At 40.5% G+C, this 17,880-nt stretch overlaps 1 protein-coding gene across 4 annotated transcripts in view; it reads right to left on the minus strand.

Annotated features, from left to right (window-relative positions):
• The window catches only part of LOC114668664 (kelch domain-containing protein 8B-like), a 523,257-nt gene that overhangs the window by 248,284 nt on the left and 257,093 nt on the right, over positions 1–17,880 (minus strand). For 3 of the 4 annotated variants that reach the window (XM_028824538.2, XM_051921167.1, XM_051921168.1), the window contains exon 3: positions 9,279–9,443. The exons of the other annotated variant lie outside the window; for it this stretch is intronic. In XM_028824538.2, coding sequence (XP_028680371.1) covers positions 9,279–9,443 — 165 coding nt within the window. The remainder of the gene's footprint in view (positions 1–9,278; positions 9,444–17,880) is intronic. 4 annotated transcript variants of the gene reach the window in all.

Consider the following 17,880-nt stretch of genomic DNA (forward strand, 5'->3'; position numbering starts at 1 on the left):
AGAGGCACTTAAAAATTTTTGTCCAAAATGATGTTAATTTGGTGCAGACCCAGAACATGTGACCCAGTGAGGCAGGAGCTTGGTTGCAGCGCTCGCAAGTTGGATCTTGCGCCGGAAACATTTTAGACAGTTTTAAGCGAGACAGATGGGCTCGATATATAATTTTTAGTTGAATAATTCTATGCTTTGTGCATATGGAGCTTGAGTGAATTCTCTGCTTTGCTACCTTCCACTCCTTTTCTGATATATTGATTAAGAGATCTTCTTCCCAATGTCCTCTTGGATCTTTGAAAGGTAGGGACTCTAATAAGATTTTATATATTGCGGAAATAGTGTTTGTTTCCTCGAAATGGAGCAGTATTTTTTCCAGCATTGTGGAGGGTGCAAGGTGGGGGAAATCGGGCGATTTCTGTTTAACAAAATTTCTAATTTGAAGATAGTAAAAGAAATGTGTAGCTGGGAGGTTAAATTTTGAACGTAATTGTTCAAAAGATGTAAATATGTTGTCTATATAAAGATCTCTGAGCATTTTAATCCCAAAACTTTTCCAGGTATTAAAAACTGGATATACTTGCGAGGGTTGAAAGAGGTGGTTCCCTTGCAGAGGTGCCACTGATAAAAGATTTTCCATCTTAAAATGCTTTCTAATTTGGTTCCATATTCTGAGTGAGTAAAGCACAATTGGGTTATTAGTATATTTGCGATAACTTTCATTTATTGGAGAGCAGAGCAGGGAATATAAAGAAGTACTACAGGATTTTACTTCTATTGCAGACCAAGCCTGTGTATGTGCATTTATTTGTGTCCAGGTTTTTATGGCTTGTATGTTTGCTGCCCAGTAATAAAACTGAAAATTAGGTAAAGCCATGCCACCTTCTGCCTGAGGTCTTTGTAGGGTCGCTCTTCAGATACGTGGGTGTTTTGAGTTCCAAATGAATGAGGTTATTATTGAATCTGTTTAAAAAACGATTTATTGATATATATTGGAATGTTTTGAAATAAAAAGAGAAGTTTAGGAAGGATATTCATCTTAACAATGTTAATCCATCCGGCTAGAGTGAGATGAAGGGTTGACCATCTATGCAAGTCTTGCTTAATTTTTTCCATACAGACGGCAAAGTTTTGTTGATAAAGAGCTTTATGTTTACTTGTGATATTTACCCCTAGGTATTTAAACTGATCTGCTATGGTAAAAGGTAGGGTGTCTAATCTAATATCATATGCTTGTGAATTCACTGGAAAGAGTATACTTTTATTCAGATTAATTCTAAGACCAGATATCTTTTGAAATTCTGTTAGTGCTGTTAAAACAGCAGGGACAGTGTTTTCTGGGTCTGATATATATAAGACCATATCATCTGCATATAGAGAAATTTTCTGTTCCAGTCCTTCTCTGATAATCCCCTTTACTTGATAATGTTGACCTCTTTTATAAGTTGCATTGGAAAAAATGTCTGCTAGACAAATAAATGTAAATGTAATACTACTGGGTGAGGCAGAAAGTACGGACATCTTTGAAATGGCTAGAACTCACCACTAGGTGGAGTGACAGATGTGCGGTAGGTGGCGTTAGGTTTGCGAAGTCTTAGCATTTTTTTATTTTCTTTTTAGTTGAAGCCATGGAGCTGTGGACCACAGAACACAGCATTTTTGCGTACAACTGTTTTGTCAAGAACAACCAATTACCGCAGTTCAGCGTGAGTTTCGTTGCCATTTCAATATCCACAGAAATAAAGCTGTTCCCGCTCGTAACACTATCCTACATTGGGTTAAAGTACTTCGTACATGAGTGTGGCACGCGGCTGGGGGTGGCACCCAGCCGGGATGCCCAGAAGGACAGGAGGAGGGCTCATGCCTCCTCCAGACCACGAGGGGGCGACTGCCCTGGTTCCTTTGGGGGCCACGGGTGCAGGGCTTGGAAGCCCAACCCTGTAGGGGCCCGTGGTCTCCGCCAGGGGGCGCACCCATGCCTGAAGGACTTGGAACCCCAACACTTCCACCACACCAGGAAGTGCTGGGGGGAAGAAGACTGGGAACACCCAGAGGGCTTCCGGGAGCACAGCCGGCACTTCCGCCACACAGGGGAGTGTCTAAGGAGTGTCGAGAATCATCTGGAGCCCATCCGCGTAACTATAAAAGGTTCCGCCTCCCTGCAGACGAGGACTGGAGTCGGGTGAGGAGTGGACAAAGTTTGGAGGCAGAAGAGAGGAGGAGGCCTGAACAGCAGGCAGAGAGTGAGAGAGGCCTGGACTTTGGTGGAGTTTGGTGCTTGAGGCACTGGGTTGTGCACTATTGGACTTTGTAAAATATGGTGAATAAACGTGTGGTGGACTGTACAATGGTGTCTGTCTGTCTGTGTCCAGGCAGCTTATCACATGAGGTACACTAATGAACAAAAGTCCGCCGGGGCTACACGAACAGCACATACCCCTGAAAATGTGGAAAGCGTGCGACCAGCCCTGCTGCGCAGTCCAAGTCGATCTGCTCGGAAGCATTCTTCTGAACTTGGCCTCAGTAATCGTTCGGAGCGCTATATCGAGATGATAAACAACTTCTTTTTACCTGAATTATGACGAAAACTTATTCCCATCTGGCGTGTGTGGTTTCAACAGGATGGGGCGACAGCCCACACAGCTAGAGCATCAATGGATGTTATTCGCCCTTTCTTCCCTGATCACCTCATTTCCAGGTTTGGTGACATTCAGTGGCCTCCTCGGTCCCCTGACTTATCCATGTGCGATTATTTCTTGTGGGGTCACCTTAAGGCACATGTATACGAACATAAGCCCCATACATTGGAGGAACTAAAGGAAGCCATTCGCGTGGAAGTCGCCCAAATTGACAGAGTGATGTTGAAAAGAGTGGAGGCCATGAACGCCTTCAGAAATGAATCAGTGATAACGGACACCACATGGGAGATGTTGTTTTCCACACTTGATTTTGTCAAATGCTATTTCAATATGAACTCAAATCTTTCAATAAATTTCTTTGTAAGAAAAAATTAACAATTTTGTGATTTTGTAAAAAACGTTCGTCCTTTCTGCCTCACCCTGTATTTGTCATTGTTCATAGTCCAGTGATGCACACATTAGGATATCAGACATCTCTACATTGGCCTGGCATGAGTGGATGTGCCCTGCAGTCAGTCACTTGGTATTCTGTTGAAAAATGATGCCTGCATTGCACCCAGGCTACTCTGGTGAGCCCACAATGGGAAAATTCTGAATGAATATGAGTGGAGTTAAAAAATAAAAAGGAATGGTGCTGGCTCGCAGCTTCATTGCCCTGAGCTCAAATCCCAGTTTAAACAATGTCTAAGTGGAGCTAGTACATTTTCCCTGTGCCACATAGGTTTTCCCCCTTCACCTCAAAAACAGCATGCTAGGTGACTGACGAGTCTGAACCGTCCCCATGTGGGTGTGAGTGCGCCCTGCCCACGGTTTGTTCCAGACTTGTATGTGACACTGCCAAGTTAGGCTCTGGCATCCTGTGAATCTGAAATGACCTGAGTGGGTTTGAAAATGGCTGGATTAATTAGTGGCTGCTATGCCAGGTAAAGTAGTGTGGCCATTTCATGTGTGAAATTAAATCTCCACAGCTCAGACTGCCTTTCTTTTAATACCAGGTAGTGCACTTCCCCTTTTCTTTAGTTTTTGGCAATGTGGTGCCTTAGTAATCCCCTCACATAAGTGCGACACAGATGTTAATAGATGAACACCTTCTGCTTCCCTCATCTGCTGCTACATTTATTAGAACTGCCACTCTACATGAGCTTTACTCTGAGAAGCACATTCCCCTTCTGAGTCAGGGTGAGAGGTGTCCCTCTGTGGTTGTTCCTGCTTCCCAATACTCAGCTAGCTGGACAAAAGCAAAACTGCTTGAATGGATGATAATAAAAAATTGTGAGTCCGCAGCTAAGAATGAGGCTGCAGGACATTGTAAGTGTTTATAAGCCCCTATAGAAACCTCTTTGAAGCAAATATAAATGTCAGAGAAAATGATGCGTTCATGAAGCCAGATGACATTTGGGGTGAGAGTGGTGCTTGGTGTTTTTGGAACAAAAGGGCATCCTTTACAGTTGGAAGATTTCATATGCTTAGTTTTATGTGTATCTGAAACAGTTGTTAGTTGTATCAAGTGTCCTTTAAATGAGGGCATAGCATTCTGGGGATGCATCTTTGTGTTCAAAAGGCAGTGGCATTTAGGGGGCAGAGCAAGAGGGCAATAGATAATACAGTGACAATTCGACAGTTAACTCCATCCACTGGCATTTTCAGGGCTCTGTATTAGACGCAACACACCATTTAAACTCAAACCCATTTAATTCAATTCTGGGTCACAGGTAACTGAAGCATAACCTGGCAGGACTGGGCACAAGGGAGGAAACTGAGCTGATATTTTTAAATTAAATACTTGTATCGTTTTTTTACTCTCTGCACTAACAGATATGAGCCAAAATCCTTCTTCTGTTCATTTTCTACTGTTAGGAGTGTGTCTCCACTAAAAATGCTGGTATTACTGTACATGCAGTAAAAATATAATTCATTTCATAAACTCTGGAACCAGTGGTGTACACAAGCCTGGGCCCAGGCTACTTGTGGCCTATTATTACTGAATAACCAACCATTCGAGTGAAATTTAATTCACAGTGAGACCTACAACAAAAAGTATCTCAGTGCCCAGTGAAATTTGTGTCAAGGTGCTTAATAAGTATAAAGACCCTTTTTCCTCCTTACTTTCTTCCCATCTGCAACCTTGTGGAACTATAAACAGAGGGACTACAATTCCCATCAGGCAGAAGGAGTGTGCTGGGGCTGATGGGTGGATTCCTGTGAGCACTGGCAGATGCAGGATCTCCTCTGAGATGGCAGCTACAGCAATTTTTTGTTCTCTCTAACACTTTGTATAACAATTTCATTACAGCTTTTGTCTAAGAGTACGTTGTTTTGTCTCATCATGGATTTTCTTCAGCTGTGTTGCATTTCCAAAAGTTTCTATTCCCTTTTTATTTTCATTAGAGACTTTTGTGAGAAATGTACAGGTCCAAAAGTTTTGTATGAAGTTGCCAGACCCTTAGGGACCAATGTTCCTTTCTTTCCACACCTAAAAAACTTTTAAAACTCTAAAAACACGTTAGCGAGTTTCACAATCATGAGTAAAAAAGATTTTTAGTGTCATTTTTTGGGAAACTGTATGTGAAGGAACACTTTGCTCTTTTGTTTATCGTACCTAATATATTTTGTTACATTATATTTTACATAACCTGCGGTGGTTAGGAAGTGGTGCGGGTTGATTGCATTGTACTGTGTACGCGTAACAATAAATCTGAAATGAACTGCTCTCATGTTTTATCAAAGCAAAGCCTTGAATTTTTGAAAAACCTAACACTATTGTCCACCTGCACATCGTAAACTAATTTCACGGTACCAATCAACATCAAGGATTAGCGTGTTGTATCCCCACACGATGAGAACAATACCAAGATATTACAAAACAAACACACTCAAATTATGTGTTTGGGACCAGCGTCTTTGATATTTACCTTGCATAAATATGGTTTTCCCTTTGTACAGTTCCTTTGGCATATTTTTTTATGCATCACCTTCACATTGCACTATTCATTGAGTGACTTCTTTTTTTGCTATTTTCATTACATCCATGATTCTCATGTTGTGTTTTAGCATGTATCCTTATTAACTCAGGTCAAAGTGTTTCTTTCTTTTCTTCTTATTTTCAGATGTTGTTATCCACTAAGTGCTTGCAATTTTGTGACGTAAGCCTGTATTTAAGGTAATTATCATGTACTAGTCATTTAGCCCATTACAATAACGGGCGCTAGAACAGTAGTGCATAAACATTAGTAGGAACAGTCTATATTAAATGGCAAGGGACTTTGACCTCATTCTTTTTGTTGGTCGTATTTTTCTTTCTTTCAGCCTTTCTTTTGTTGATGTTTACTTGCTGAGCTGACCGTTCTTCGTGGGCTGCCGCCGTGTATTGTGTGTCTTTAATTTTCTGTGACAGTAATACTGTCTTGTACGGCTCTATTCAATAAGGGCGCGCACCAAAAGGCGAGCTTCAAAAGGGCGACCTCAATTGAGCGCGGCGAATAAAGGCGTTCGTAGATAATTTAGTTCAAATGGCTCTGGAATATGTGAAGAGCAACAAAGGTGCAGATCTTTATTTACGCGCGCCTTAATTCACTGCGCCCAATTGAGGTCGCCCTTTTGAGGCTCGCCTTTTTGTGCGCGCCCTTATTGAAGGATACTGTCTTGTACGTCCGCTGGCTTGTACGTCCGTAATATACCTTTAATTTTCTCAGGCGGTAATACAGGCGTGCGCGTCGGTAATATGCCTTTAATCTCCTCTGACAGTAATACTGGCTTGTATGTGGCTGTAATATGCGTCACTGTATTGTGTACCTTTAATTTCCTCTCGCAGTAATACTGGTTTGTATTTCCGTAAAACGCCTGTAACTTTCTCTGACAGTAATACCGCGCATTGCACCGTGCCCCGCGCATGCGCACTTCACCAGAAGACACCCACACACGGACACCTGGATGCACACAGGGATTTTATATATATATAGATTGTTGCGCTTTTGTTTACATAAGGATATTTTAGCCAGATGGTCACAATCACTGCTATCTGTGTGTATCATCCCATTTGACTATATCATTTACCTGATATGTGGGGGTCATATACTTTTCATAACTAGCTGCTTTCCTTGGCTCTGAAGAATGAAAGATTTCCCAAAAAGCGTCAACCAGATTGATCAACTGACTTGGTCAAGCAGGTATTCATCTACTCTCTGGACATTATAACCTGACATGGAGATTCTGCTATAAGACTTTAGACACATGGACATTAACTAATTTGGCTGTTTAAGTCTTTAGAATTTATTATTTGTATTATAGTTTATTATTTCCATAGGTGTAAATGTGTAAATTCTCACATGGGTGATTATATTTGGTTTGTTATATTCTGAGTTAAGTAGTCAAAGTATGAATTTACCACAATTTGCTTGAAATTGGTTACTTGTGGGAAACAATAACCTACTTAAATCAACACCACAAAATCGCTCTACTGGTTATACATTATATTATATTAATGGGCAGTTATTCTGTGTACAGGAAGCCATCTCATCTCCCCAGTCGCCATAATAGGGACACCAAGAAACACTGGACAACAGTTTCTCTTCCTGAAATATTTGTGGTGAATACAATAGACAGCTTTAAGTTGTATTTAAGTATAATTTCATATTGACTGTATCATATAGGAATTTAGAGAAGCTTAAAATGAACTTTTATCAAATTTAGTGTGTTTAATCACTTAATGATACTGACACATTGCATTAGTTTAATTGAGATTTAAAAAAATGGATTTTACTTGTTCTGGTACTGCATTTCCACCATTGCAATGTCCAAGTGAAACCTTTCTCCATCTTCATCACTGACTGCAGTGTAAATGCAAAAAAATAAATCTTTAGCGACTTCATGGTTTTGTATGCTGGAAGTATGTTGTCACCAGCTAGACAATGATTTGGTGCTCTGTAGTTGCCAAGAAAATTCTCAACAACATCCTTGAATGCCTTCCTTGTGATAACCTCTGGCCCCACTTATTGGTGGACAAAAAAAAGCTTAATCTTGGCATCTGCTATTTCTGGAAACATCTGTCTCAAATTTTAAAATCCTTAACCTTCCTTGTTCATCTCTTTCAAAAATCTTTTCGCTGTCCAGGTGTTATAGGAAGAGAAAGCAAAAACATCTTCTTGTGGCAAAGACCTGAAACCAAATGCTAACCGAGCAGTCAGTTCTTTTAATGTAATAAGACTCTTTAGCTTGGCTACCCCAATCACAAATGAGACAGCAGGACTCGGCCTTTCTGAACTTCTTTCCTAGGAGCAGTGACACTACTTTTGGATCACAACAGATGCTCCGGTTGTAGTTGTTGTACTGTGTATGTATAATATGAAGAATATATCACAAAACAGGTGATTGCAATAAAATGGTGGGTGATTTTTGTAATTTTGTAATTAGCTGGTCAACATCCATAAGATAACATACAGAACTGTTCAGGAAGCAACATCTTTGTTGTACAGCACAGCATATTACACAGCGCAAACCAGAAACAGCAGCATCTTTAGAAAAGCAGCATTTGTAACAATTCTGATGCCGGCTTGCTTCATGACAATAAACATGACCTCCATCTGTCATTTTGATCTGGAAACAAGTCAATGGAAACATGCCTTAAATTCTATCCCAAGAAGCTGATGGTAACAAAGTTGCCATGCAGCAGGACAATTAGAATGAGAAATCACAGAAAATATGTCCACATTTGTCCCCTAATACTATGGCAGGCACACTAGTGATTGGCTATGGCCATTTTTACTGAATCTACCAAAAGTTGTAGTAAATCTGTATGTCTTAGTGTGCACCATACAGTAAGTAACAAAACTGGCTGCAATATCCTTCAGGGACTCACATGGACCAATGTCGTCTTGTAGCAGCTGCAGCTAATCCTGTGGGCACCTAAAAATCAGCCTTGCACAAACTAGGGCTGTAGACTCCATGCTGTGACACAGGAGATGTTCATTTTCAAGACTGGAATGATGATATGAATACGTAACTAGAGTAGCCTGACTAACAGCAGCATCCCTTATATCCATCACATCAGCGCTATGACATAAGTATCAAACTTCTACACCTAAATGGTCAGAGTGTGAGTGTTCTTGGCTAACATATCAATGGCATCGCTCCTCAGACAAGGAACAAAACAAGTAGGCACCTACCACTCTTGCCAAACTGTACTGTACTGACCCAACAGCCTTTCTGAGCTCAGTTTCCTAAACAACACTCCATCAGAAGTGCTAACGTAATGCCATCCTCACTTACAAGCTACCCCAGCATGGTCACAGAGTCAGAGAGCTGCAGGAACACATCAACCAGCTATGCAGGCTTAAGCATGGCATGATGACATGATGGCAATTCAGGGCCCTGGCAAGGATGCAGCACAGCTTCTACATCAAGCATCAGGATTCTTTGACTGGAATAAAACTTGAATAATTCACCCAAATTTCCCTTAAATACAATACAAAATAACTTCATGGGAGAGCCACTGTCAGCAAGTACACTGTGCTCCATAACTTCCCACTATGTGGTTATGCCCTCCTTGTGCTGGCCATATAGAAGGTCCATTTTCCATAGATTTATCACCACAAGTGAAGTTCATTTATTTCTGATGCTACAACTAAAAACGAGACAATTATCATTACCTACCCAAAACGTAGATCTTATTCCCCCGTAAAAAAGAGCTGGCACCGTATCGTGGAGTTGGCATGGATGGGAGAGGCTGCCACTGGTCCTTCCCGGGGCTGTAAACACGCACCAGAGCCTGAGGAGATGTGTCGGATCCCATTCCTCCCAAAGCATAAACCTTCCCTTCTGTAACAGAGAGCAAAATTGGCACCATTACTCAGAGCAATTAGTTCCAGTGCCCGATTGCTGTAGCCAAGCAGCTCCATTTTCCCCATGAGTTAGTTTGTTCAGCAAAACAAGTAGAAGCAGGAAAATCCTTGTGATAACGAGGCTGCAGCCAAGCACATTACTGCTCTGTTTTCTGCTTCTACATGCTTTGTAAACTCACCTGTCTATCATCAAACCACATTTAAGCCAAGTCTGGATCATAGCAGCATATTACAGTAGCATTGGACAGAAGGCAGGAACCATCCCATGGTAGCCCAACAATTAAAATTTCTACAGTAGATTAAGAGATTATGCAGATCCCTTCACTTTCTACACACTTTATTTTGTTGTACATTTTGTTTTAAATGGGTAAATTTCCCATTTTCATCCATCAATCCACATCCAGTAATCCATGGAGACCAGGATGAGTACAAGTTTAAAGGTTTGCCAATGTATTAAAATTCAAAAACCGAAATCTCTCATTCATACAAGTGTTCAGACCCTTTGCTGTGGCACTCCAATTTGTGGTCTGGTGGATCCTGTTTGCTTTAATTCTTCTTGAGATGTGTTTAGAATTTGATTGGAGACCACTTTTGGCAAACTTAACTGATTGAGCATTGGAAGGCACATACCTGTGTATAGGAGGTACCATAATTCAAACCCCATGTCAGGACAAAAACCAAGCCATGAGGACCAAGGACCTCTCTGCAGTATTCACAATCAAATTTTGCTAAGGCATATACAGTGGGGGAAATAATCAATTGATCCCCTGCTGAAATATTAAGTTTGCTCATTTACAAAGAAATGAACAGTCTCTCATTTTTATGGTAGTTTAATTTTAATGGAGAGAGACAGAATATCAACCCAAAATCCTGAAAAAACACATTGCATAAAAGTTATAAATGGATTTGCATATCATTGAGAGAAATAGGTATTTGAGCCCCTACAACCCAGCCAGAATTCTGACTCCCACAGATTGGCTGTCTGCCCACGTGGCACACAGATTACAATCAATCAATCAATCAATCAATCAATTACATATACTCCTGATCTCAATTCATTATGTGTATAAAGCACATCTGTCCACAGAATCAATTTCTTCCATTACAACCTTTACACCACCATGGGCAAGACCAAAGAGCTGTCAAAGGATGTCAGGGACAAGATTGTAGATCTGCACAAGGCTGGAATGGGCTACAAGACCATCAGCAAGAAGCTTAGTGAGAAGGTGACAACTGTTGGTGTGATTATTCAGAGATGGAAGAAATATAAAATTACCGTCAATCGCCCTCTGCCTGGAGCTCCATGCAAGATCTTGCCTCATGAGGTGAGGATGATCATGAGAAAGTTAAGGGATCAGCCCAAAAGTACACAGGAGGAAACTATTAATGATCTGAAGGCAGTTGGGACCACCACAGTCACCAATACCACCACTGGTAAAACACTACACCGTAATGGTTAAGGGTACAGGATGACTTCACCGCATTGAGGGGCCAATGGATGGGGCCATGTACTGTAAAATACATTTGGACGAGAACTTGCTTCCCTCAGCCAGAATATTGAAGATGGGTCATGGATGGGTCTACCAGTATACCAATATCCCAAAACATACCGCCAAGGCAACAAAGGAGTGGCTAAAGAAGAAGCACATTGAGGTCATGGAGTGGCCTAGCCAGTCTCCAGACATTAATCCTGCAGAAAATCTGTGGAGGGAGCTGAAGTTTCCAGTTGCTAAGTGGCAGCCAAGAAACCTAAAGGATTTAGGGAGTTTCTGTAAAGAGGAGCGGGTCAACATCCCTCCTGAGATGTGTCCAAACCTGGAGACCAACTACAAGAAACATCTTATCACTGTGCTTGCCAACAAGGGTTTCTCCACCAAGTACTAAGTCATGCTTTGCTTGGATATCAAATACTTATTTCTCTTAATTATATGCAAATGAAATTGTAACTTTTATGTAATGTGTTTTTTCTGGATTTTTGGTTGTTATTCTGTCTCTCTTTGTTAAAAATGAAACTACCATAAAAATTAGAAACTGTTCATTTCTTTGTAACCAAGCAAACTTACTAATTCAGCAGGGGATCAAATAATTATTTCCCCCACTGTATAGGCAAAAACCATATCTAAAGCTTTGTGTGTTCCCTGGAGAAGAGCAGCATTAATAATTGTTAAATGGAAGAAGTTTGGAACCAACAGGACTCTTCCAGGAGCTTGCCACCTGGCCAAACTGAGTATCTAAGCAAGAAGAGCCTTGGTCAGGGAGGTGGCAGAGAACCCAATGGTCAGTCTAACAAAATTTCATAAGTCATCTGCTGAAATGGGAGAACCTGACAGAAGTACAACAATGTCAACAGCACTCTTGAATAAAAGACATATGATAGCCTACTTGGAATTTGCCAGATGCCATTTAGAGGACTCTGAGAGCTTGAGGAGATAGATTCTCTGGTTCGGTAAATGAAGTCAGTAGACGGATTGGGAGAGCATGGGGGTCATGAGGTCGCTGGAAAGGGGTGTGTGGCACTCCTGATATCTATGCAAAAGGACAAAGGTCCAAGTCTTTAGAGTCCTGGTGCCTCCTGTCTTGCTATATGGTCATGAGACATGGACACTATTTAGTGACCTGAGATGAAGACTGGACTCCTTTGGTACTGTGTCTCTCCGGAAAATCCTTGGGTACCGTTGGTCTGACTTTGTGTCGAATGAGCGGTTGCTCATGGAGTCCCGAATGAGGCACATTACCTGCATTGTGAGGGAGCGTCAGTTACGGCACTTTGGCCATGTGACGCATTTCCCTGAGGGTGATCCAGCTCATAACATCCTCATTGTTGGGGACCCAAATGGCTGGATTAGGCCAAGGGGTCGCCCACGTAACACCTGGCTGTGGGAGATAGAGGGTCATTTCCGGTGGGTGGGACTGGACTGCGTGTCTGCCTGTGGGGTTGCCAACCGGGATTCGTTGTTTCGTTGTGTAGTGGGTGCGGCAACACACTGTACCAGTGCATGCTCCCCAACTTGACTTGACTTGTCCAACTTCTATAGCCAATAGGGTGTCATGGCACTTAAAGGCCTCTGATACAAGCCAATTCCAAACAGCCATACTTCAGACCAATGGGGCATAGAATACCTTCACACCTGCCCACAAAACCATGTGTTAAGGTGAAGCGTGCCGTCTAGGCAGTCTGGCTTTCCTGTGGTGGGTGATTGAGAGGGTCCTACAGAGAATCACTTGCCAAACTTGTTTGAGGTACTTCCCCCAACCCTGTCATAAAATTACAAAGAGACTCAGTCCTAAAAGGGCTCACACCACAACAATGAGGGACATATTGAACTCTTTGAGCAGAACTCCAAGAACTGCTTATCACCTGTATAATACCGTTCCTACAATGAAGCAAGGTGGTGGTAGCATCATGCAGTGGGGATGCAACTCAGCGGCAGGAACAGGGAGACTGGTCAGCATTGAGAGAAGGATGAATGCAGCCAACTACAGAGTCGTGCATAAAGAAAAACTGCTCCAGAGAGCATGTGACATCAGACATTCAGCACGACAATCATCTGAAGTATATAGTCAAGACAAATCTGTGACAAGTCCTTGAATAGTCCAGACAAAGTCCAGGCTTAAACTCCATAGAACATCTGTGGAGACATTTAAAGATGACAGTTTGCGGACACCTCCCATCCAATCTAACAGAACTTGAGAAGATCTGCCAGGAAGAATGGGATGAACTACTAAAATCCATGTGTGAAAAGCTTGTAGAAGCATACCCAAGAAGATCTCAAGCTATAACTGCTGCCAAACTGGCTTCCAAAAGTATTCAATTAAGGATCTAAATACTAAAATGAATGAAGAATTTCCATTTTTGATTTTTAATCCATTTCATATCTTTCTGAAAACACGGGCTCACTTTGTCATTATGGATTACTGAGTGTAGATTAATGGGCAAAAATGGCATTTTTTCATTTGAAATTAAACTTACAACACAATAAAGTGAGCAGGATATGAAAGGTCTGAATACTTTCTGAATCCACTGTTTATAAGTGAAGGGTAATTGATTAAGTTTGTCTTCTGCAGTAGACTGGCCACCCACTGAGTATTGGTCTTCTGCATGATGTAAGCCTCCTATGGCCTTTAATTGGATCAAACTGGTGTTCAAAAATGGACAGACTTGTGTACAGTTAAATCCACCTATGACCGTGAAACCTACTAAATCCTAAATTGCAAAAGAGTTCCCTAGAAGTCACGATTCATTTAACAGAAATATCAGCCCAGTGGCTAAGCAGCTAAAACTGCAGAGCAAATCCCCTTTACTGTTTTGCTTTGGGATTCTGAAAGATTGACATGATTACTACTGTAGAACAAGTACCACTGTACACTGATTTAAAGGTCACTTTGGATATAAAGGTCAGCTAAATAAATAAATGTGAACTAACTTTATTGGAAATGTAGCGAGACACGAGTGAATTACTAATTGGGAACCACTGGATTTGATATGTGGGCTACATGGTGGCTCAGTGGTTAGCATTTAGGACTCAGATTTCCATCAGCTCTCAAATCCAAGGCCTATTACATACTTATGTGATGTCTGTATTATATGTTCTCTCCTTGTCTGTGTTGGTTTTTATTTTAAATTCTGCTTTTTCTCTAACATCCCAAAGATTTGTTAGATAAGCTAATTAGTGACTTGAAACTTTCCTGACATGAGTGACTGTGAGTCTGGCCAGTGATGGGCTGGCACCCCATCCACAGATGGTTCCTGCTTTACCTCCAGTGATACAAGAATAGGTTCTGAACTCCCAGCAAGCCTGAACTGGATTAAGCGGGATCAGAAGTGAATGGATTTGATGTGACTAAATAGCTACTCACCCAGAATGAACGATACATCCCAGTGCGACTGCAGCTAATTAAACACCTATCAGCTCAAAGCCCACCAGTGACCTTTAAATACTAAACACACCTAAGATCACTGTTTAGAAAATTGAAAATAATCATGCAATTATAATTTGTAAGCTGCTTTGTATAATTAAAAATGCGTGCATTGCATGTAGTACTTGGTAAGCCAAGCTCAGTGGTGAGTGCTGCTCTAGCAACAAACTTTCAATATTCAGCCCAGTCACTGTCTGTGTGGAGCTTGCATGTTCTCTGAGGATGTTTTCCCCCAAGTACACCTGTTGCATTTCACATCCCCAAAAATATGCGTGTTTAATTATTTGGAAGCATGAAATTAACTCACTGTGAGAAAATGTGAGTGGCTGGTTTCCATTCAGGATGGGCTTCTGTGATCACATAATGAGAACACACGGATAGATAGATAGATAGATAGATAGATAGATAGATAGATAGATAGATAGATAGATAGATAGATAGATAGATAGATAGATAGATAGATAGATAGATAGATAGATAGATAGATAGATAGATAGATAGATAGATAGATAGATAGATAGATAGATAGGATCTGGCTCCCCACAAACCATTGCAGAATGGTTTTAGATAAATGCAGTAAATGAACTCTCCATTAAATTCTTATATTTTGAAAGGCATTTTTTCATTTGAAAATATTAGATGGAGAATGAAGTAAACAAAGAAATTAAAATGGATAGTCTCTGCTGAGGTCATTTCTGCCAGCCATTAATAAACTCTGGGTCAACGGTTCTCACTTCCAACCCATCAGACTCCCATCAATCAGCCTCGCTGTCAAAAGTCATGTTCAAGATAAACATGAGATGCAGTGGCAGACCGACAATTCCTCAGGAAAAGAAAAATCACTGTTTAAACAAAAAATAAGTGAATTTTCTGTCAAATAAATCAGGATTGAGAGGATGATTTTAAGATCTAGACACAGCAACTGGACTCCTTAAATGACAGCAAAGCTACATGGACACTCACTGCTATAGGCAGCTTTTAAATTTTATCGCAATGCATTTATTTGCATTAGGGTGGCAAGGTGGCACATAAGTTGGCACAGTCCAGAGTTCTAATCCTGGCCTTGTCATTGAATTTTTGGTGTACGTACCCTCCTTCATCCAGGCATTTCAGTTTAATGTCTTCATTCCAAAGTACTCTGTAGTACGCTGATGTTGGGAGGGACATGGAAGTGCAACTGCTTATGAGATCTAATGGACAGCGTACAGACTTGGCCAGATTTGTGGCACATGAAATTTAATGTCAGTAAATGTAAAGTATTATACAGAGGAAGTAAAAATGTTAGGATCAAGAGTACACCTTATGAAAAGGATTTAGGAGTCATAGTGGACTCTAAGCTATCGACTTCCAGCCAGTGTTCAGAAGCCATTAATCATATGAAATATGCGATCACATGACACCTCCATTCAGTGAATTGATAAATAAAACAAGAGTGTATTAAAATAAACCACAAAAACAGAATCTTCAGGGGAACAACATAAAATGCCCAAAATGACACGTATAGCAACATGTTAATGTGACACCTTTGTTGATTCAGGTTTTCTTCAGGTACTCCAGTTTCTTCCCACATCTCTAGACATGCATAAAATTCTCAAACCTACTTACTATAAATTAGTGTTACCCAGGGTGAGCGCTTATCCCAAAAACATTGTGTGGTACACAGGAACCTTCACTGCATGGGTGTTGTGTATCTCTACCTGTAAAAATCTATTTCTCTAAATATTTAAGTCTTATCCAAGGTTTTGCCATGAACATATTTTTTGTGTCTTATATAACATTTCCATACAATTTTCCTATTTTTTAGTTCACTATGGAAAAAAGTACAACTTAAAATTTTTATTTCAGTTTCTGCAACGCCATCTTGTTATTCATGGGCATTACTATTTCATGGGCTCTGTTGCATAGACGTTGTTCTTGGTTGCTGGATGTGTGATTCTGTGTGTCCCAACACCTGACAGCATTGTTCTGGCAGTTTAAATAGAGACATTGTTATATTATGTGTTGTGTCATTAATTTTTTATTCAAATGTGTTAATCATTTAGCATAAGTGTAAACTCATTCCGAGGGTTTCTGAGCCAGAGGATTCATATTCTGACATTTATTTTTTCCGTCTCCAAATAGTTCATGTGTTATGTATTTTTTTTTTTTTTTGTCTGCTTTGGTTGCCATTTTAAGTTTCTACAATCACCGCCATTATTTCTAACCTGTCACTAGATTCATGTCCTGTGACCTCAAAGGTTAGGGTTAGGTGTGACAGGTTAAAAGGTCGGCCATAGGTGGAGCGCCTTACCTGATCTGTGAATTCAAAACCTTACCAAACCTGTCACTAAATTCTTTCTTCTTGTTGTTTTTTTCAGTATTGACCTTTTGCTTCACCTTTTAACTTCGATTTGTGCCTCACATTCTGGCTTATTATGTTTCTATTGATCTCCTGGCTTCGACCCTGTTTTGTCTTGGTAGAGTTCTATATTACTCTACTTTTCCCCTTTTTGTATTATTAATGTGTAGCCTTTGTCAGAATGCCTCAAATCTCACATTGGTATTGTAATATATAATTTTTCCCCACCTTCCCTTCTACATTTATAACCTCAGGCAATTAGGTGTAGTAAAAGACAAGCAGGAGTTAAGTTACACTTTAAATAATGTATTATTGATAATATTCATAAACCAGTAATGGCGCACTGCACAATAATGTCCAGTGAATACATTTGACTTAAGCATTCCTAGTTTTCCTCATCTTTCTCTGTATGTTTAGCATTCGTTTGCTCAGAGGTTGATGTGCTTGCTACTTCCTGAGCAGCTCTTCCTTTCTCTACCCTAGCGGCCCACTTCTTTTCTTCTTTCGTTGGCATCTTTTTGCATTAAAACTGATTAAGTCAGTGTTAGTGTTGCAATTACTTAGTATGTTTTCTTTAATTTTTCACTTAAGCTGGCACTTAAGTCTTCAGTCTCCCTCAAGAATGATTTAAGATATGAAGAGTTAGGGGAAGTGATGGCAAATGTGGTAGGGATGAGAATGGCGCCTGTACGCATGCACTGCATGTCCGTCCTGCTGTCCGCTGCCAAGAGTTGATTCTAAAATAAAATAAAATAAAAATAAAAAGAGGAATAACCTTGGTGGTCAATCATCACCCTGAAAGCAGATAGTAGACATCACGTAGTATATGTGTACCAAATTTCAGGTCAATAGTTCAAACGGTTTGCGAGCTACAGGTGATTTAAAATCCTGGACAGACAAATGGACGGCCACGGTAGTGTATTATATATAAAGATAATAACAATAAGCAAAGTACAAGTGAATATTGGCAACCATACAACCTGATAAATACTGATGTGTAGTTTCAGGTTTTCTTAACCATCAAATCATTGCTGTTTTTATCAATGATTGACATTAGTGTTATAAGTTACAAATGAAGACATACAAAATATTTATCAACTTATATGCAAATTTTCACACCACAACAGACCCTTTTCTGTTTGACACACTGTTGTGAGGT

Source organism: Erpetoichthys calabaricus, chromosome 18 (genome assembly GCF_900747795.2).
Source record: "Erpetoichthys calabaricus chromosome 18, fErpCal1.3, whole genome shotgun sequence".
In the NCBI taxonomy this organism is placed as follows: domain Eukaryota; kingdom Metazoa; phylum Chordata; class Cladistia; order Polypteriformes; family Polypteridae; genus Erpetoichthys; species Erpetoichthys calabaricus.